This window comes from Glycine soja, chromosome 7 (assembly GCF_004193775.1).
Source record: "Glycine soja cultivar W05 chromosome 7, ASM419377v2, whole genome shotgun sequence".
In the NCBI taxonomy this organism is placed as follows: Eukaryota; Viridiplantae; Streptophyta; class Magnoliopsida; order Fabales; family Fabaceae; genus Glycine; species Glycine soja.
This window is the reverse complement of record NC_041008.1, coordinates 29,930,980-29,954,544: the sequence shown is the minus strand read 5'-3', so window position 1 is coordinate 29,954,544 and position 23,565 is coordinate 29,930,980. Positions and strand designations below refer to the sequence as shown.

Below are 23,565 nucleotides of genomic sequence, written 5' to 3'. Positions count from 1 at the left end.
ATACTTCTCTCCATGTTACTGAGTCCTTCATAAAAATATTGGAGAAGAAGTTTCTCAGAAATCTGGTGGTGAGGGTAACTGGCACATATTTTTTTAAATCTCTCCCAGTATTCATATAGGCTCTCTCCACTGAGTTGCCTAATGCCTGAAATATCCTTTCTGATGGTCGTGGTCCTGGAAGCAGGGAAAATTTTTTCTAAGAATACTCTCTTGAGGTCATCCCAGCTTGTGATGGACCTTGGAGCAAGGTAATATAGCCAGTCCTTTGCCACTCCCTCTAAAGAATGAGGAAAAGCCTTCAGAAATATGTGATCCTCTTAGACATCTGGGGGTTTCATGGTGGAGCAGACAATATGGAATTCTTTCAGATGTTTGTGTGGGTCTTCACCTGCAAGGCTATGAAAATTTGGAAGCAAATGGATCAGAATGTTCAAAATTATAATGCTCAAAATCAGGATGTTCAAAATCACCAACCACAGAATGCACAGACTCACCAATAACAGAATGCTCAGGATGCTCAAAAGGTACAAAATGATGCTCAGGATTCTCAAATTTTTTTGAATCTCTCAAATCTGGCCACAACAAGTGTTCCTGGTATTTTTCACACAAAATATGAGTCAAAAGAACCTACCACACCAAAATTCAGCTAAAAATAACAACCCTAACTATCAAAACAAAAATCGCCAATTAAATTGTCAGCAGTAGTCACTAATTCAGTCGCTAAGGGATTTGCACTACTACTCTGTTTTCCAGATCAGCAAAAGTGGTCGCTAAATCCGTCGCAAAGCACTATTCACAGCAAAACACAAAAACTAAAACAGGGGAAGCACTGAACAGAAAAACTAATACAAAACACCACACTAAACAAAATAACAAGACACTAAACAACACTAACGCAACACTAACACAACACTAACACAACACACGAAAGCATAAAACAACTAAACATAAAACACAAATCACTAGCTATTATGAACCTTTGGACACTGCTCCCCAACAACGGCGCCAAATTTGATCGAGGTCGTACCTGAATCAAATAAACATTAAAAATGCAGTATCTAGGAAGTGATCCTAGGTCGTCTCCCAAAGAGCAATGGTCAACCAAACGTTCATAACAGATAGTAGGAAAATAGTAACGAATTGGGGGGGGGGGGGTTGTTTGCTTTTGTAAATTAAACAGCGAATAGATGTGAATTAGAAAATATCAGAATTAAAACACGTTGCTTCCCCTTGATTCACAAGCAAGTCTCTTATCCTAGGTTACGAGAGTTTATCCTTCATCAGTTCAATCACTTAATCCAACCCTAAATTAAATTACTAAGGGAAATTTAACATAAGGCATTCATTATGTGATTAAGCAACACATACACCAATTAATCATAAACGATCATTAAGCATGAACGTAAATTAAGCGCAGAGACAATTAATCAAGCACTAAGCATGCATGAATTAAAAGCAACAAACACAGAGTAATTGGTGAAGAGGAAAAAACTGATCAGAATTTAATAGTAATAATAGAACCTCAAAGGGAACTGTGCTTGATCCTCAAGAGAAAACAACGTTGGAGACTTAGCCTTCCATTAATCAATAGAGAACAAAATTATATATTGAAGCAAGAACGAAATTTTATTACTAAAACGAAAAAGAGAGTAGCACTCTAAAACTAAAACAAAAAAGAGAGAGAGGAGAGGAGAGAGAGAAGAGAGAAAGGAGAAGAGAGGCTAAACTAGAACCTTGGTGTTGTTATATAGTTTTCAGCCCCAAAGCTTACAAATCTGTTTTAAATCCAAGCCCATAAATAAAATAAAATCTAGATAAGATCTAGATGAGATAATATCTAGATGAGATCAAATCTAAATAATATCTACATAAGATAAAATCTAGATAAGATAAAATTTGGTAGAATAAAATAGTCTGCTCTCTTCAAGTCCAAGCCCAATTCTGGATTCAAGCCCAATGCTTCATTAATTCCTGAAATTAGATTAAAAACATAAAATTAGCTGAATGAGCCCAAATAATAAAACTGCCTAATTAATTTGACAATTAAGACTAATCAGTAATTAAAATGGTGCAAAAAGGTTTAAGAAATAAGAGAAAATAATGGCACATCAAGGACCCATAATGCTGACTTTTCACTGCAATTAACGAATAAACATATTTTGCATTTCATTTTTTCTAAAATATAACATCAATTTATAGTGAATGAGTTATGTTTTAGGTATAACCATGGCTTCCACAATATCCCAATTATCCATTCCATCAAATCCAAAAAATAAAATCTTGTGTTTCAAACACACTTTCCAGAACATTGAGCATCACATGGGCCTGTTTATACACACACACACATACACACACACACACACACACACACACACACACACACACACACACACACACACACACACACACACACACACACACACACACATATATATGTACACACACACACACACACACACATACATACATAGATATATATATATATATATATATATATATATATATATATATATATATATTGTTATTGTTAGTCAATGTACATATCAAAATGTCATTAATTTGATAATTAATAAATTGAAAAAATATAAACAAACCATGATTTTAATAGTATCTTTCCGATCATATGCCGTTTGACTTGTCAGGTCACAATCCAGATGAAATATTTTTTGAGGCAAGTCTATGACCATCAGATACCAATCATCCATATTTTGAACAATGGGTATATATATCTGAACAAAATAAAATATCATTAAATTAATATTTACCCCGTAATGCGCTTCCCGACTCCCAAAATGGCTTCCTTTCGCGATTTGGAGCAGAAATGGTGAGCAAAGGTTGGAGCTTTGATGGAGCTTCAATGGTGAAGGAGAAAGGGAGAAAAGCAACGTGAGAATGAGGGAGAAAAGCTTCTGAATTCTTTTGGGCTGAGTGAGGAGAGAGAGAACGTGGCTTGTGTTTTAAAAGGCTTCCTCTTTTCATTTTTTTTTTTTTTTTTTTAAAATGCCACATGTCTTCTTTTGAGTGGAGCAAAAAGGGCCCACTTTTTCTCTTGATGTGACTCATACTCAGCCACAAGAAGAGAAAAATCTGACCTTTTGAAATGCTAAAATCCTACCTCGGTTTGCGTGTCGTTTCTCTGGTTCCAGTCCCTCGCGTTTTTTTGCACCCGTCGGGGCCAGTTTTTGAAAGTAGGCAATATATATCTCAAAATGCTCAGAATGAAACCCCGAGCGTGGTTCAGAGGTTGGTTTTGTTAAATTTTAAGTTGCACACAAAACGATAATTTTTAGACTAATTAATTGAGAATTAACCTATAACTATCCAGTTATGGATTTCTCTTCCTTAATCAGCCTAACCCGCGTATCTTTCCCCCAATATACCTACTTCTACCAGGAGTATATATATATATATATACACTGAATAATACTCACACACACACACACACACACACACACACACACACACACACACACACACATATATATATATATATATATATATATATAATCATTCAAAATGCATCGTTTACAAAATTCCGGGTAGAAATTTCCAGGATGTCACAACTTATACCACCATCAAACCTCTTCTGATTCGTCTGCTTCAAACCCTCACCATCACATGGTACCTCAACAGCCATAATAGAATTACAATCTATTACATATATATGCCCCTCCCTCTTAATTAGATTGTACCCTTTTTCCTTGTCCTACTTCAGGGTTCAGTATGCCATTAAGTTAATTTTAGCCAATGACTGGGTCGTTAACATCAACCAATCAAAACATCCCTTCTTTATTATTTGTATATTTATGTTCACGTTGAACATTATAATCCATTTTCATCATGTAATGAGGTTTGATCCATCATGCTTGTTTTTAATTCAATAAATTGATTCTGCATGTTTCATTACATTATGGATGGAGGAAAACTTATGGTTTCCTCTTAACCCAACAGAGTTAAGCTGCATTTTTTTAAATTGGAAACACCCTTCTGTCTACTCCTTCACTCATCAAAGTTGATAGCCGAACAATGCAAATAGATTAACAATGGACCATAGAACCGGATTTATTGGGTAAACCTCATATCTATTTTGGCTATGCGGTTAACTATGTCGGGGTGCACAACAGACGAAGAACAATAAATAAATCATGGTATGCGGTTAATATTGCAAATCAATTGATATTAAACAGCACTCAACCAACTCAAACAATGTCCCATGCCTTTTTGCCTTCGTCATTCAACTCGTCACACCCATTAACATAATTTGATTGGGAACTACTTCAAATTATAAGGTAAACATGGATGACATAAAACCTCATGTGCTATCAACGTTGCATCAACATCTACTATAATTGCATGATGCTTCCAGAAGTTAGTTTCAAGTGGATAATCCTGAAAAAAAAATTAACCACCCACCAACATATAGACAATAGAAAGGTTAAGCCAGTTATATCAGAATACAAAACAAAATTATAAAATGATGCAAACATTAAGTCATTACCAATGAATTTTTTTAACCCCCCCCCCCCCCCCACAAATTATCATTATGGACCAGGACGGCTACTACTAGCAACAAATGTATGTGGTTGTTGCATGAACTGCATCATTAACAAAAAAACAGTGTCCCAAACAATATGTCAATGAATGATTTCATTAAAATCATTAAGTGCATAACATAACAATTGTAAAACAAATTGTCCCAAACAAGTTCTTTATTATCAATTGATAGTTATATTCATATGTAGGTTGACACATAGTGTTAGTTTGTTCGCTGGATGAAATAAATGAACCACCAACACAAACATTTGCATTTCGAGGACGATTGGTGCAAGAACGCTTATTGTGGCCACTTCCACCACATTGCCCATACTTTTGGATTCTCCTTCGTTTTCCGGATTCATCTATTCCAACTTGTCCGCATCCTTTAGTTTGAACAACAACAGGGTATAAAATATCATCATAATTATGACCCTGCTGCTCATCATTGTCATCAATAGATGGTTCACTATTTTTGTTTGACTTTAGCCTTCTAACCTCATTTGATAGGAAATGCAATATTTTTTCATACTCGTCTTCATCATAGTATGCAGCTTCGCAAACTTCTCTAGAAACTTGAACCAGAGTGACATACCTAGCCATCAATTGGGAATCCCAATAAATTGCAGAATCGGCATATTTATCTTTGATATTTTCTGTGGCAGATTTTGACCACCTATTCAGAACCAAACAACTTGGCAACTTTGTAAAATTTAAACAAACCAGAACAACCAATATTTGATCACATGGAAGACCAATGGATTGCATTCTCATACAACAACAACTAAAATTAACCGTGGATGGGAAATAGGACACACGCCAAACACTTCCACTATAGTACTTCACAATCGTGTAAACTGAGAACGTGGCCATCTCTTTGCAATCAACGACTCTCAGCTTAATAGTCCTAGAGACATATGACTGAAAAAGTATAAACATCTCCTTAGTAAGCAATTGATCAACAGACCGCTCAAGAGATCGAAGATTTGTTTGCAAAACTTCATTCCCGTATGTTGAGAAATAATCTGCTACAACCACTCTATATCGAAAATAAGTGAGGCACCTTTGAAATTGTTCTACAAAGTCAGTTAAATTAGTTTATGAATGAACATATTTTGCAACATGAGTATGGAAGGCTTCACATTGAGATGTTGTTCGTATGCCCGCAAAAAAAATACCCCTCAAATGGGCAGGAGACCATTTCATCCTTTTTTCGTACAATTCACCAATCCAACTATTGTCTTCCAATTCAAAGGTAGCAATCATCTCTTTCCATTTTTCTTCAAATGTGACCACTTCAAAATCCCCAAGAATTAGCTTCTTCAACCATTTCAAAACTTGTTTGTCTCCAACATGGCTCAATGCATTACGCAATAAGTGCCATGCACACAATCTATGAAAAACACCTGCCATCACTCTTGTTATAGCATTCCTCATAGCCAGATCGCCATCAGTTATTATTGAACAAGGAGTTTTTCCTTTCATTGTTTCCAAGAATTGTTCCAACAACCAAACATATGTTTCTTCTGTCTCATCAGTCACAATAGCAGCGGCAAAAACTATTGTCTAATTATGGTGGTTAACACTAGAGAACACAACAAAAGGGCACAAATACTTATTTTTCTTATAGATGACATCAAATGTGAGAACGTCACCAAATACCCCATAAACCAATTGGCTCTCAGTATCACACTAGAACAACCGTTGTAGTCTTGACCCTTCATCCATGGTGTACGAAACATACATCGTTGGATCTTTCTAGCATAAATCATGTAAATACTTCAATGCACCACTTGCATCAGAGGTATGTTCCTCTCTCATGCACACTTATTGATTGTAAATATCTTTCCTAATAAACCCCACTTTGTCATATCCACCACAATGATTGGCAAATGATGCATACATGTGTAGAGGTCTAATGCCAACTTTTCTATAGTTTTCAATTTGCATAATATCAGTTGTTGACATCTTACTATGTGTTGGCAACAAACATGACAATTTTAAGTCCAATAATAAATGATTGTGCTCAAAATTCCAGCATGTCACATACCATCGTCCCGTAGAAAAATGCACATGAACATGAAATATTACTTCACAACCACACCTGCTTTCTTTTTTTTCTCGGCGCTTCCTTGTATTTGATGTTGATCCTTTATCTCTCCTATAACCAGCACATGAACAAACAAATGTTTGTTGCAGTGTTTCCCTACATGTGTTTCTAACAATATGACTCTTCCTTATAGAAAAATCAATTATTTTAGCATACCAACAGTAGAAGACATACGCTAACTCCAACTCAGCAAAATCCAACCTGCTTACATCTTCAACACTCATTTTTTCCATGTCAAACTGTCTAATATCAACTATGGTTTCAAAACTTATACATTCATCTTTTAACAAACTTGGAATCCAGAAATCATCATAATCTCCATAATCGTCATTTTGTACCTCACAATCCACCTCATCCTCATCTTCCAGTCTGGCATCGTCTTCCTCTTCATGTTCATTTTCATACACCTCAATAACATCATTGTCATCTTCCTCCTCATGATCATTTTCATTCATGAAGCTATAAAATTTTCACTACTTTCCATCTTTGACGTTATATCGTCTAACTCCTACACACCTACACATTTGAAAATAAATAAAAAATACTTCAGCTAATTGTTGCATTCGACACACCGTAATTTCTGTATCATTAACTGCCTGCAATGGTACACACCAATAATACTAGTATCTTCCATTAAGTGCCTGCAAAGGGTACCTTCACTGACACATCAAGGGTGCCTTCCATAGTCATTTCTCTATCAAATACTTCACCCTTTTCTTTTTCCTATATCACATACCTACTAATGCAAAACTACCGCTGATACAAATGGCATGCATGTTCAAAACAACAACACATTACATAACAACACAAAAGAACATTGAGGCAAACCATTTTGCAAAACCAACTTCAATCAAAAGAGCAATATAACATCCAAACAATAACTAACAGGGACAATTGAACCAAGTACAACAGTACCAATAAAAACCGATAAAAGACTGGAAATACCTTCACGAAAAATGAACTTCCTGGAACTGATGAATCCTCACAGCTGCCTTAACCATGCACTTGCCATTTGCATCACCAACCAAGTCACAACAGAGTAAACAAACGTAAAAACCCAAACTTGGCGATAAGCCTAACAACAGATTCAACAACAGAAATGAAAACTACAATCCATTAAGGAATACCCACCCTTGTCGAGGTTATTCACGTGGTAAGACGAGAAGGCTCTCTTTCAATCACGAACAAGGATGACTAGCCTCTGCTCAATCGGGCTTAAGGAAAATGAGCCTAAGCTTCAATCTCATTTTTGCGACAAACACGATGGGAACGACGATAAAAGCTTACACCACACGCTTGCTTAAGAAAACACGCTTCCTGTTGCAACCGGTGACCGAAAATTATCTAGATCTTTTGATTTTATTTTAAAATGGACGGCAGCGATTGCTTCTTTTTTCTTTTTTTTCCAGCAACTTGCGTTGGGTGCGAAAGTAGTTTCACTTTCGCACCCTAGTTCTCGTCTACTTTTAAAAGCTTAATATATCAAAAATAAATTTTTGAAGAAGTCCTGGTCTCACGATAAAGTTTTTTAGCTCACGTGGGTTGTACTGAATTTTCATCATCGAAGTCACTTCCAAAGAAGAGATGTTATGTCACGTGTTTTTTAGAATATTGATTTTTGTGTTTTTTAAAGTACTTTTTGGAAGTTAAAAAACAAATTTGTTTTAGGAAAAGTTTACTCCATAATATTATTGTATTCCAAAAAGTATTTTCCAGAATGTTAAAAAACATCCAAAAAAATTCAAGGAGAACACTAAGGAGGTATTTGATAAGAGAAAAGTTTTCTCATGCCCGAAAATCATGATTCCTCATAATCATGAATCATAATTCTTGGGTATGAATTAAATAAGTTTGGTTGCTCATCACTATTTTTAGAAATATTTATATAAGTTGTTTAGGAACCAAATAGTTATGTGATATTTCTACTAGTTATTTTAATTATTTACAATATTAAATAATCTAATAAGAGTAACATGATAATTTTTACTATAGTAAAATAAAAATTTAACTTAGTATAGTAAATCATTTTGGAGAAACCTTATTCCTTGGGAATGTTTTTTTTTTTAAAAAAATAGATACCAAACATGAGAAATAAAGATTCTAACGTATGATTCTCGAAAAACTAAAAACTTCAACCTTATCAAATGCTTCCTAAGACTATTAAAAATCACATATAAAGGAAAAGTTGTACAATAGTGAAACAATTGAAGTATAGAAAACATATAATTGATATTTGTCTTTCAATTTGGATAACCTAACTAAAATGGGCTCTACTGTCCTAACTTGGACAAATTTAATATCCAGTCATACATTATGGATATATACAAAGAGAGACACTAATGGTGGTGTTTTGTGAGTAGACAAAAATAAAACAAAGAAAAAAGTAGTTGACACTACATTGGAGCTTAGAGGATGAAAAAATCTTACTATTAGAGAAAAAGACCAAGCAAAAAATGATAAAGGAAGGCCAAAACAAGAGATCAAAGGAAAAAGTGTGAGGGGGACTAAAAATCAAATTTTCATATAGGAACAAATATAACCATGATCCCAAATTGAGGACTAATAATTAAGTCTTGTTATTTTTTATAATAATAATTATTTTAAAAATCTTACAAAAAATACATACATATTAAACTGATAATTAATGCTAACAATAAAACAAAAACAAAATCTGACATGACACATGTTGTGGTTAAAATTTTTCCGCTTTATTTTTTTTTTCATTCTAGCCATTGATTTTCTTTTTCTAACAACTAATCTAACAGCTCATATGTTTTTGGTAAATTTTTATTCAAATAGAGGACTTATTATTTATATTTAAATGCTACATATTAATTTTATATGATATTATATATACATTTTTAAAAAGTAACTATATTATTTTGACCAACCATTATTTCATACGAAAATAATTATTTTATTATGTAACAATTCTATAAGATTAATTAATAATTAATAATTTTGTTATGATAAAATAATTATATTATTTTATGATACCTTTGGATTATAGTTTCATAAACCAAAAGTTATACTACAAATATTTATTATCTAATACAAAAAATAAATTTCTTTACCCTTAAAATTATGAAATTCAATTGAATTACTAAAATTTTATTTTAGCTATTATATAATCCTATGTTATCTATTTAATTTAAAATGATAATGATTTTAATAATGTTGAACTTAAAGATTATAATATGATAATCATTTTTTCGAAAATTAACTACATTTTGGTCAACTATTTGATTATTCAGAAAAGTAACTATAATTATTTGATAATACAATTTTATATTTAAAATGTAATTTTATGTAAAAAATAAGTAATTAATTAAGATATTTTATGAGACTAAAGGTGAGTAATTAATAACTTTTTTAAATATAATTGCTTTATTGTATAATACTTTCAGGACCCAAAAGTATTTGTTTTTAAATTCTTTATGCATTAATAAATACACCTTGAAAATAATTTTAATATTTACATTGGTAGAGATTATGTGTTAGATGAAAAGACTTTACCTTATGCATCCTTGAAAGAATTATTTATATTATCAATATAATTTAATTAAATTATTAAGAAGTTTATGTTTTTTTGGTACAGAAATAAGTTTATGTTTTTTACATAATAAAAAATAAACAAAATTGAAACAATAATTAATAATTTTTAACATGCTTAATTTAACATAAATTTAAAAACATTGTTTATACTTAAAACTTTTGAACAACATTTACAAATTATAATATATAATATATATATATATATATATATATATATATGTATATGTATGTATAAATAACTTAAATAAAAAGTATATTAAGATTATTTGACAAATTAAAAAAATTATTAACAAGTGTCAACTGAAGAAGATATATTTATAGCATTTTTTTAATACATTTTTTATGAATAGTGTCATATTAAGTAGTGTTTGAACGTAAAGTTTTATATTCCTATTATTCAATTTAGGACACGAGATTGTTTGATTTATTTTTTCACATTTGAGAATAACTTTACATTATCAATCTATAAAATATTTATTTTATGATTTTCATATATTTTTAAAATTTAAAATTTATACTTTATACTTCTATTCTTATATAGTTTTCCTAATAGGTTACAGGTGTCTATTTCTTTAAAGAAAACTTCTCTATCAGCTACTTCCTTTAATACACACAGATAGCATTAATATCACAACTAATGAAGAAGTTCAGGAATCTGCAAAGATATCTATTTACGCATTTATCATCAGCTTTGTTCGATTTTTCATTCAATTAGCTTGTGCGTTTATGTAATTTGTAATTTATTTGGTTCTGAAAGGGAAACATGGGGATAGAAATAGGAGTTACTTAATTTGTGCCTTCTTCTACTCTATTGAATTTTGAATACAAAGAATTTAGAAGCTTGGAAGTTCTAAGATTATTTTCATGTATTAGGATTGCAAAGAGTAAAAAAAAAAAGTGAGTTTGTTCTGAGATGCAATATACCTTTGTTTGCAGGTCCTGCCGTTGGGGCAAATCCTGCAATTCCTAGAATGTTTCCAAATATGTTTCCACTGGTTACAAGTCAGGTATATTTTTGTTTCTTTTTGCCAACCCTGGTTATGCAATACGATGTTTTTTTTATTAATTTCACACATTCTTGTTTCTTTCTTTTTTAAGTTGCAGCTATCTATGTACTCCTGATATGGTTACTGTACTGAATTTCAATTGTTTTGACAGAGAAAGTAGGCAAACAGAAGGCTGATTGCAGTCATGAAATTGTCTCTTGACAAGTCTGCACAATGAGAAAGTCATGAAATTGTCTCTTGACAAGTCTGCACAATGAGAAAGAATTTCTGGCAGAGGCAAGAATGGTCATATTGCTTCCTACAGGTGAAGGAGTTAAATTTGTCATTTTTGTGCCCCATAGATTTGTTTTAGCTCATCTGATTAATGGTCCAAGTTGTGATTACTGGTATTCATTTTTTAGTTAGATGAGTCCAATCCACTTCCAGAGAAATAACTTATTACAATTATTTTGAGTTGCCAGCAGTTCCTTGAAGATTGAGTTTGTTCTCATCTATGTGCTCTCTTACCTTTCACCTTTTCCGTGGATTTTTGTTATAATTGCTTGACATTACGCAGGTCAAATCCCTAGGTTCACCAAATTTTGTTTATCTGTTTAACACACATAACATTGAGCGAAATACTAAATGAATTAGTCACGGTGGTGATTAGTTTAACACAAACTTTTAATATGTTAAAACTTAAATAGCAAATTTTTTTATTCCTGAGGGCAGTAATACTTGTTGACTGAAATTTGAATCAAAGGGTCTTGATCGGGGGAAAACATGCTAAACCTTTATCTTTTGCATTTTGATTGTCCTTACATGCAAGAATGATGCATGGGAAGACTGTTATGAATAAGAACAGGGAGCAATAGAACACAGAGCAAGAACCACAGAAAGAAGAAAACCAAAGGCCAAGGAGGGAAATTAACAAGCCTCATTGCCTCAGAGATTTCGTGTAGAAGGTTGAGCTGGCAGCAGTTGGTGCAGAGGCTGAGCTGGCAGCAGAGTGGTGGTCCTCCAGGAGCTTTTTAATTTTGATTTCCTCCAAGGCATATAATGCCAAAATCCGTTAGAATACTGTAGTAGGCAAACTATATATATTGAATCATGTATTCAAATGGACAAGCTAAAACAAAACCTTTTTCCTCAGCTTACTTATGGAGGTGCCTAGGCCTCAAATGCTAGGAATCGTTCATTTCCTTGAGTAGAAAATTCTCTCATCATAACACTTGGTGCTTTCATTGAGAGACAACCATGGTAGAATCAATCCGATCCAAATCCAATATAGATCGAATTGATGAAGCCATAGCCAAATTAGCCTTTAATCATCTCCATGTCACAAAGAAGCTTGATGCGCTTATTAATAGGGTTACCAATCTCGAAAACAACTCCCAACCATCTCCTTCACCCTCATCTTCATTAGTCATTCCCACACCCATCCCCCTTGTAACCAATCCGCCACGAATGAAATTGGAGATACCGAGATTTGATGGGTCAGACCCTTCAGGCTGGGTATTCAAAATCACACAATTTTTTGAATACCATTCAACCCCAGACTCAGAACGCCTTACTATTGCGTCTTTCTATACGGAGGGACCAGCCTTGGCATGGTTTCAGTGGATGATGAGAAACCATCAACTCACTTCCTGGCCGAACTTCTTGTAAGCAATTGAGACTCAATTTTCACATTCACCATATGAGGACCCTACAGGGATCCTTTTCAAATTGGTTCAGAAGGGATTAGTTAGCGATTACCTGTCGAAATCTAAGGCGCTTGCCAATCGCATTGTAGGGTTGCCGCCACCACTCCTCCTTAGCTGCTTCATATCTAGGTTGGACCTAGACATCCGACGCGAGGTCCAGGTGCGTCAACCCCTCACCTTGGTCCAGGCGGCGGGGTTAGCATGACTCCAGGAAGAAAAACTAACGGGGCAGTGATGCGGACCGCGAGGTCGTACATCCTTTGAGCCTAGCTTTCAGTCACCCTCACCCCCAAACCTACCCCTCTTGCCTTCACCCGCCAAACCACCACCTTTACCCTTAAAAAGGCTCACACCAGAGGAGATGGCTAGCTGGAGGGAAAGAGACCTTTGTTTCAACTGCGACGAGAAGTTCACTAGAGGCCATAAGTGTGCCTCTTGATTTTTCCTTCTCATCGCAGATGAGGAACAGGAAGCAAAAGACGCAGACCCTAAAATAGGGGTGCCCTAACCAAACACAGTTGACCCTCTCTAGGAAGAACCGCCCCAGGCCCAAATCAATTTATGTGTGCTATCGGGTCATTCCGCACCCGAAACCCTGCGCTTACTGGGACAGGTATCCAAACAAATTGTTGTGATTTTGATTGATGGAGGCAACACTCATAATTTTGTGCAAGAACGCTTAGTGAAGAATCTAGGTCTTATGTCTCAGCCCACACAATCACTAAGAGTGATGGTCGGAAATGGTAATGAAGTGGATTGCCATCGAATTTTCCAGGGCATCACCGTCCACGTGCAAGGGCGTGTGATTATAATAGACCTCCATGTACTGCCTTTATGCGGTGCCGACATTGTCTTGGGCGTTCAATGGCTCAAGTCGCTTGGACCAGTCTTAACAGACTATAATACCTTGACCATGAAATTCGTTTAGGAAGGGGAACTCATTGAATTAAAGGGAAACAGAAACTTGGATATACAAGCCATTACCCTACCACAGCTCTGTCGCCTGCTTCAAACAAATAGTGCAAGTGAATACTTTCACCTTCGAGTCTGTCCGTCGGAACCTCCACCCCACACAACCCACCTAGAAATACTAGCCTTGACCACCCAATTCGAAGCACTATTCCAGGCACCGATAACACTACCTCTGTCTCGACCCACAAACCACTCCATTCATCTCCTACCAAATTCAACACCAATCAATGTACGCCCTTATCGATATCCCTATTTTCAGAAGTAGGAAATCGAGACGCAGGTCGCGACCATGCTCCAAAATGGAATTATCAGAACCAGGACCAGTCCCTTCTCGTTGCTGATTTTGTTGGTCAAGAAGGATGGATCATGGCGTTTCTATGTGGATTATCGTGCACTAAGCGCCATGGCCGTTAAGGATCGATTCGTAATTCCTACCATTGATGAACTGCTAGATGAATTAGGAGGTGCCTACAAGTTTTCGAAACTAGACCTTTTGCAGGGCTACCACCAAATTCTAATGAAGGAGACTGATATAAGCAAAACAACATTTCAAACTCACCATGGCCACTACGAGTTCTTGGTCATGCCCTTCAGGCTCTACAATGCTCCTTCTTCTTTTCAAGCAACTATGAACACTACATTTGCCTGCACAAATTTATCATCGTCTTCTTCGACGACATCTTAATTTACAGTGAGACATTCGTGGAGCATTTAGAACATTTGAAAACCACATTTCAACTGCTGAGGGCAGAACTATTCTTCCTCAAGCTTTTGAAATGCTCATTTTCTACTTAGCAAGTGGAGTACCTCGGGCATATTGTCTCCAAACAAGGAGTGGAACCAATTCCTACAAAAATTGAAGCTATCCAACAATGGCCGACACCCTGTTCTACCAAAGCCTTACGAGGTTTTCTTGGCCTATCAGGATTCTATCAAAGATTCATAAAAGGATATGTGTCCATAGCTGCACCACTCACAACACTTTTGGCAAAGGATGATTTCCACTAGAACTTTGAGGCTCAACATGTGTTCACAAATTTAAAAGATGCTCTGTGTCGCGCACCAATCCTAGGTCTACTAGATTTCTCTTTACCCTTTGTGGTGGAAACCAATGCTTTCGGGGTTGGCATGGGTGTGATTTTGTCTAAGCAAAATCATCCCATTGCGTTCTTCAGTAAAGCCTTATGTTCGAAGCTACTGCATGCCTCTACTTATGTCAAAAAGCTAGTTTCCATTATGGTCGCCGTTAAGAAATGGCAACAATACTTGCTAGGGCACCACTTCATGATCCTAACAGATCATTGCAGCCTCAAGGAACTCATGTTGCAAGTTATTCAAACTCTGGAGCAGTAACTTTACCTGGCTCGCTTGTTAGAATATTAATGCTTGAACATTCTAAGAAACCAAATAGTAACATTGGCTGCTTTCTGAAACATAATTTGTGTAACTCATTGTATTTGTCATACTACTAGATAGATTTATGTAACAAGAATATTTTGAATGATAAAGTATGACGAAAGTATCATGTAATGGATGTTATCCAAGAATAGGGTCTTTGTTATTATCAGAGAGTTTTCTACTCAAGGAAATGAATGATTCCTAGCATTCGAGGCCTAGGCACCTCCAGAAGTAAGGTGAGGAAAAAGGTTTTATTTCTGCTTGCCCATTTGAATACATGATTCAATATATATAGAGTTTGTCTACTACATTATTCTAACAGATTTTGGCATTATATGCCTTGGAGGAAATCAAAATTAAAAAGCATTTTCTAACAGAATTTGGATATTGGATGACAATGCTCCTGGAGGACCACCACTCTGCTGCCAGCTCAACCTCTGCACCAACTGCTGCCAGCACAGCCTTCTACACGAAATCTCTGAGGTAATGAGGCTTGTTAATTTCCCTTCTTAGCCTTCGGTTTTCTTCTTTCTCTGGTTCTTGCTCTGTGTTCTGTTGCTCCATATTCTTATTCATAACATCCCCATGGGCTTCCAAAGTAACCTTGTCCTTAAGGTTGTATTTGAGTTTAAGGTCCTCCCACGAAGTGTCTTCAGGGAACAGCCCCCGCCATTGTACCAGCACGAGTAATTCTTTTCCTATGTTTGTTTTTTCCCATTTAGCATCAAGGATGGTAAGTGGTGTTATAATGGGTTGATTATCCTCGACAGAGTTTGGCAATTCTAGTGGAACATCAGCCTGATTAGTGGGTGCGAGGTATGGTTTGAATAAAGAACAGTGGAATACTGGGTGAATGCGCGAAGTCGTCGGGAGGTTGAAAATAATTGTCCCACGTGGCCAAAATCCCAACAAACCCTTCACAACCCCACCTACCAATATTCCCCACATCAACCAAATTATTCAGCCAACATCAGAACCCCTCCCAATTCGGCGCCCGTCCAACAAAGATTGTCTGCTGTCGCAACCTACCCTTCGGCGAGAGGGCGAGGAAAGACGTAAAAATGCGTCTTTGCATGAAGAAAATGCGTGGATTCACCACCAACGTTTATTCGAGGAAAATGTTAGAAAAACCAAAAAGACAAAAAAAACCGAAGAGGGGTCTGTGAATTTTGAAAATGAGGGTTTGGGAGTTGTTTACGCACGGGGAAGGTATTAGCACCCCATGCACCCGTCACAAGGGACGACAACCTTTAATCGAGTGTGCAAAACATGAATTCAAAATTATTTATTTTCCCTTTTTATGTTTTTTACTTTTTGGGGTCGACAAGAGCGTTGCCCTTGCTCCTACGTATCCTCAAGTGCGATGAGAAAGTCAGACCTACATAGTTCTTTAAAAGCACGAAAGTTATGCGTAGAGTTGATATTAAACTTTTGAAAGGTTCATTTTAACCAATAAAAGTAAAAGAGACCATTAAGGCATTGGACCTTGAACGGATTCAAGCGACTTTTGTGGGTAAAAGCTCGGTTACATGTTGATTTTAACTTTGGTTTTGCTTATTTACTTTCAGTCTCATTAAAAGACGACTTGTGAGGTAAATGATTGGTTGAAACTTTATTTTACGATGATAGAATGAGATTACGACACAAACAATCGGTTGAAAATTTATTTTACAATGATAAAATGAGATTACGGCACAAATGATCAGTTAAAACTTTATTTTACAATGATAAAATGAGATTACGACACAAACAATCGGTTGAAATTCGCTTTACATAAAGAAATGAGATCACTGATGGTAGAAGAATGAGATGAAGATGTGCAAAGCAACAAAGAGGACCCCTAAGGGTGCATAGAGCGAATTCAAAACCTTAAAATAAATACTAATTGGTTGATGAATGAAGAACGAACGAAGAATGATGTTGTGGAAGCAAAGCTTCATGATGAATCAACAATGATTCAAAGGTGTTTTGATGATAACAATGATGACAACAAAAGATGATGACAAAGGTGATGAACAAAAAGATCAAAAGATCAAAGAACAACTCAAGTGAATCAAAGAACATCTCAAGTGAATCAAGAACAAGTCAAGAGTTCAAGAATCAAGAAGAATTCAAGACTCAAGAAGAAAGCTTACAATCAAGAATCAAGATTCAAGATTCAAGATCTCAAGAATAAAGATCAAGATTCAAGACTCAAGATTCAAGAATAAAGAAAGGACTCAATCAAGATAAGTATTAAAAGGTTTTTCAAAACTTTGAATAGCACATGAGTTTTTGACAAAACCTTTACCAAAGAGTTTTTACTCTTTGGTAATCGATTACCATATTGTTGTAATCGATTACCAGTAGCAAAATGAGTTTGAAAAAGTTTTCAAACTGAATTTACAACGTTCCAAATATTTTCAAAAGGTTGTAATCGATTACAATGTTTTGGTAATCGATTATCAGTGTCCTTGAACGTTGAAATTCAAATTTAAATGTGAAGAGTCACATTGTTTTACTCAAAAGCTTTGTGTAATCGATTACGCTTATTTGGTAATCGATTACCAATGTTTGTTTCTGAAAAATCTAAAGATGTAACTCTTCAAAAAGATTTTGACTCTTTCAAATGGGTTTTAAGTTTTTCTAAAAGTTATAACTCTTCTGAATGGCCTTCTTGACCAGACATGAAGAGTCTATAAAAGCAAGGCTTTGTTTTGCATTTTTAATCAATCTTTCGAACAACAATCTTGAATACTTTTCCAATCATTTCATTACAATCCTTTACCAGCCTTGAATCTCTTTGAACTTCTTCTTCTTCTTTGTACCAAAAGCTTTATGAAGTTTTCTGGTTTTCCAAACCTTGAAAACTTGTGCTATTCATCTTTTCATTCTCTTCTCCCTTTGCCAAAAAGAATTCGCCAAGGACTAACCGCCTGAATTCTTTTTGTGTCTCTCTTCTCCCTTTTCCAAAAGAACAAAGGACTAACCGCCTGAATTATTTTGTGTCTCCCTTCTCCCTTGTCAAAGAATTCAAAACGACACAGTCTGAGAATTCTTTTGATTCTTCCCATTCCATAATACAAAAGCGTTCAAAGGTTTAACCGCCTGAGAATTCTTTTGTATCCCCATTCACAAAGTATCAAAGGTGTAACAGCCTGAGATCTTTGTCTTAACACATTGGAAGGTACATCCTTTGTGGTACAAGTAGAGGGTACATCTACTTGGGTTTGACTGAGAACAAGAGAGGGTACATCTCTTGTGGATCAGTTCTAGTGGAGGGTACATCCACTAGGGTTTCAAAGAGAACAAGGGAGGGTACATCCCTTGTGGATCTTTGCTTGTAAAAGGATTTTTACAAGGTTGAAAGAAATCTCAAGGACCACAGGTCGCTTGCGGACTGGAGGTAGGCACGGGTTGTTGCCGAACCAGTATAAAAACTCTTGTGTGCTTGTTTCCTTCTTCCCTACTCTTTTACTTTCCGCTGTGCATTTAATTTTCGCTTTTACTTTCTGTTAAGTTTCTCTTCTACTCCTCATTCTCTTAACAATTTAGTAAAAGCCTTAAAAGAGTAATTTTTTAATTGCTAAAGGTTTAGGAATAATTAATTCAACCCCCCTTCTTAATTATTCTGAGGCCACTCGATCCAACAAGTGGTATCAGAGCAGGTTTCTTGTAGAAAGTCTAACAACTTCAAGATTAATGGCCTCTTTAGATTCTTTGTCTTTCAAAAGTATTTTCAGGAACAGGTTATTCCAAGATCATGATGAAGACCAAGTCAATTTGTGTCTCATGACAAAATCTGATGAGAATAACAAAGAAGATTCTACAAGGAAGAAATGGTACATAGACAGTGGATGTTCCAAGCACATGGCGGGTGATGTATCCAAATTCACAACTATTTCTCCCAAGAAAAGTGGACATGTTACATACGGCGACAACAATATTAGTAAAATCTCAAAAGAGGTAACATCTAAGCCATCTCTATGAATTAAGGTATGAGTAGTATTTTCAGTTAATTTATTTTTGTGGCTAATAGAAAATAATTGTTGAAATTGTTTGAATGTGTTTACAATGTTTAATTAACTATATTTAGTTTAAATAATTTCAATATACATGATTGATTTTTGTCTTTAGTAATTGTGTCCAAGTAGTTGGAAGTTTGAAAATTAAAATTTGGAAGTTATTGGAAGTTGAAAGTTGAAAATGAAAGTGGAAGTTATTGGAAGTTGGAAGTTGAAAAAGGAAGTTACTAGAAGTTAAAATTTGAAATTTAAAATTTAAAATTTGAAATTTAAAATTTGAAATTGAAATTTAAAATTTTTTATATTTGAATTTTTTTTAAAAAGTATTGTGCACAATTAGTTGATTATTAATTAAATTTAATTAATTTGAAATGTTTGATGATTGATTGTGCTTAAAAGTTATGTTTATTATTTTGATAATATATATTTTTAAAATGATTATGCATGATTTTTTATGTGATATGTGATTAGTCATTTATGAATGGTTATGTATGGTTTTATATCTCTTGTATGATTCTTGCATAATTTTTAATATGACATGTGAATTACTTGAGCATGTAGGTTTCAGAAAAAATAATGATTACATGATTGACTGAGTTCTTTGAACTTTCTAAGTTTTTAAATTTTCTTTAACAAATCTGAATGTTTGATGATGCCTGTAATCTATATCCTTCAATCCTTGTATAATTCTTGTTTGATATGTTTGAATTACTTGATTGATTGTTCAAAATATATTTTATGATTTTCAAAACTATTATATTTTATTTCAAATAAAATTATTTTGATGTGATGAAACAATCTATGTTAAAAAGAACTCATCTTGGTATGTGTTGATAGTCAATTAGCACTTAGTCTTAGGAAAAATGTGACTGTGTTTTAAAATTTGTAGATACTAAAAACCAACTTGTAGACATCTTCACAAAACCACTAACTAAAGACTCTTTCTACACCATTAGAAGAGAATTAGGATTTCTAGATGCAAGTAACTTAGACAAATGATTTGTGTTTTGATGACTTATGACTTATTTGTTATTTATGCACATATGCTTCTATTATAATGTGAGGATGATTTATTATCTTGTTTGATTTTGATGAGTTTTTCTCTCTTGTATGAATACATTTATTGTATGTTTATTCATTTTTATATAATTTGACATGATTAGATTTTTGTCAAAAATATATTAATATGCTAAAATAATTGAGAAAAGTAATGAGTTACCATGTATGTGTTCATAACTAATTTTTGTTACTTAGAATTAAGTTTTGATTCTCTGATAATAGATTTAGATTATAATTATATTTTGTTTTTTTTAAACCTTGTATTTGGCTATGTTTTTATGACATTTGAACACTTAGTATTTCTTTTAATACTTGCTTAGTATGACTAAACATGATGATTATATTGACTTGCTCTTGGTTGTTTATGATTGTGTGTTTTAAACTTAATTACTTTAATAATATATGACTAGCGGTATGTACTTACATTTGATATTGTGTTTTATATTGTTAATTATTCATATATGTTTTATTTGAATATTATGAATGACTTTCTGGATTATATGACATTCTATGAAGTATTATATTTTTAGTGTGATGAATAGTTATGATATCTTGTTTGATTGTTTTTTATTCTCATGTATTTTGGCTATATTATTATGATATTTGAACAATTTACTATTTCCTTATTTGCATGGTATGGCTGAACAAGTATGTTATTTGACTATGTGGATTTCATAATTAATCTATTTATGATTGTTGCTTCATGGTTCTTACTTCATGATTTGATTGATGGTTTTTCATGGTTGTTGTATGAATGTTTAGTTATATTTGCATACTTTAAGTTTGATACGCACTTTGGCTTTTTGTTGATGCCAAAGGGGGAGAGAAATAGGGATAAATCAAGAACTCACATGAGTAAACAATTTAATTTTAAGAGAAGCATAAATTCAAAAAACAAAGGGGGAGCATTTATAAGAGTGATCGACTAGGAAAAAGTGTGCACGTGTCTGAATTCTTTTCCAAAAGAACAAAGGACTAACCGCCTGAATTCTTTTGTGTCTCCCTTCTTCCTTGTCAAAGAATTCAAAACGACACATTCTGAGAATTCTTTTGATTCTTCCCATTCCCTGATACAAAAGCGTTCAAAGGTTTAACCGCCTGAGAATTCTTTTGTATCCCCATTCACAACGTATCAAAGGTGTAACAGCCTGAGATCTTTGTCTTAACACATTGGAGGGTACATCCTTTGTGGTACAAGTAGAGGGTACATCTACTTGGGTTTGACTGGGAACGAGAGAGGGTACATCTCTTGTGGATCAATTCTAGTGCAGGGTACATCCACTAGGGTTTCAAAGAGAACAAGGGAGGGTACATCCCTTGTGGATCTTTGCTTGTAAAAGGATTTTTACAAGGTTGAAAGAAATCTCAAGGACCGCAGGTCGCTTGGGTACTGGAGGTAGGCACGGGTTGTTGCCGAACCAGTATAAAAACTCTTGTGTGTTTGTTTCCTTCTTCCATACTCTTTTACTTTCCGCTGTGCATTTAATTTTTGCTTTTACTTTCTGTTAAGTTTCTCTTCTACTCCCCATTCTCTTAACAATTTAGTAAAAGCCTTAAAAGAGTAATTTTTTAATTGGTAAAGGTTTAGGAATAATTAATTCAACCCCCCCTTCTTAATTATTCTGAGGCCACTCGATCCAACAGATGTAAGAATCAATCACGATTGCGATTCGGAAGCGCCTCAGCCTCGTTTTTTTTCCTTCTTCTTTCTCCTTCTTCTCCTTAATTTCACTAAATGCTTTCAATATATGAAGGCTGAACCCTTTCCTTCAGCCCCCTCACGCCTACTTATAGGAAATAAGGGGACTCGGTTGATCAGCAGCTCGCCGAGGCAAGCTGGTTACTTCACCCCTAAGTTATTTGGGGGTCCAAGCGAGCCAGAGGCTAGCCTGGGCGAGCCAGGCGTCAGAAAAAACTCTCGAATGACCCTTTTGCCTTCATTTTTGGGTATTTTCTATATTCTTTTCTGAAACATCGAAAAACCTTTTGGATTGTGTGGCAACTGGTGTCAAGCAGCTCAATCGGCTAACAAGAATCAAAACGTTAGCAACTGATCATCCCCGGACGAAATTAGGGTCTGATAGTTGCCCCTGTTTACTTATCTTTTTATTGAAAATGAAAAGGTAAGTAAAGATAAGGACACTAATTTCATCCTAGCGATCTTGCCATCTGACCGGGCACTAGCTAAAACCCAAGCAGTGAAACCTATTGAAAGAAAGAATGTAAGAGGTATCAAGTACATCAAACAAAAGACCTTGAAGTTTTGAAAAGTAAAGGAGACGCCGAAGTCTTGACAAAAGACTCTGATAGTCTTTGAAACAAAAGACTCTGATAGTTTTTGAAAATGTAAAGAGCAGAAGACATCGATAGTCTCCATAAGATAACAGACTTTGATAGTCTTGGAAAAGTAAAGAAGACTGTGATAGTCGTGACAAAGGACTCTAATAGTCTTGTAAATGTAAAGAAGACTATGATAGTTTTGAAAAAAGACATTGAAGTCTTTAAAATGTAAAGAAGACTGTGATAGTCTTGACAAAAGACATTGAAGTCTTTGAAATGTAAACAAGACTGTGATAGTCTTGAAAAATAAAGGGCATATGACATTGATAATCTCTACAAGACAAAAGAATCTGATAGTCTTTGAAAAGTAAAGGGCAGATGACATTGATAATCTCTGCAAGACAAAAGACTCTGATAGTCTTTGAAAAGTAAAAGGCAAATGACATTGATAGTCTTTGCAAGACAAAAGACTCTGATAGTCTTTGAAATCCTTCACTAAAACATGCACATGCTTAGCAAAGAAACAAACCCCCAAACCGATCAGAACAACATATATTTCTTTGAAGAAAAACAATGTGATTAAAGGGAAATGAAAGCATGCAGATAGAATTTCTCATAACCCAAATTGAGTTTTAAGACATTAGCATTTCATTTCTAAAAGGACATTAGAAAAACACTCGGTCTAACCGAATAGAGGAAAACCGCTCAAGGTGTATAAAATCTCACACAGACAAGTGTTTCATCTTAATTCCAAACCCAAATATGTCATAGATTGACTTTGCAAGTCATTTCCCATCAAATCAAAGATAATATGCGCAATCATCATGGATCAATAGAACTTTATAAAGTTGGATTTTGGTAGAAAATTTGGCTTTGGTTGTTCGGGCCTTTCCCTTTTCTCTTTCCTTTTCTCTTTGGTTCAGTGCGGAACAAGAGAGCACATTGTTCAGATATCGTCTGGT

The 23,565-nt window shown here is 34.7% G+C and overlaps 1 protein-coding gene and 1 non-coding gene across 2 annotated transcripts; one reads left to right on the top strand and one right to left on the bottom strand.

Annotated features, from left to right (window-relative positions):
- The first annotated feature begins 60 nt into the window (after nt 1-60).
- On the top strand, nt 61-167 carry LOC114420811. The gene has a single exon (XR_003668444.1). It is a non-coding gene; the product is annotated as a small nucleolar RNA R71 (small nucleolar RNA).
- A 4,374-nt stretch (nt 168-4,541) lies between these two features.
- On the bottom strand, nt 4,542-7,098 carry LOC114420566 (protein FAR1-RELATED SEQUENCE 5-like). The gene is made up of 5 exons (XM_028386429.1): nt 6,800-7,098; nt 6,625-6,694; nt 5,712-6,099; nt 4,801-5,609; nt 4,542-4,595 (listed from the first exon to the last, which is right to left on the bottom strand). Exons 1-5 carry the CDS (start codon nt 7,096-7,098, stop codon nt 4,542-4,544), a joined length of 1,620 nt encoding a protein of 539 aa, XP_028242230.1.
- Between the last annotated feature and the right edge of the window lie 16,467 nt (nt 7,099-23,565).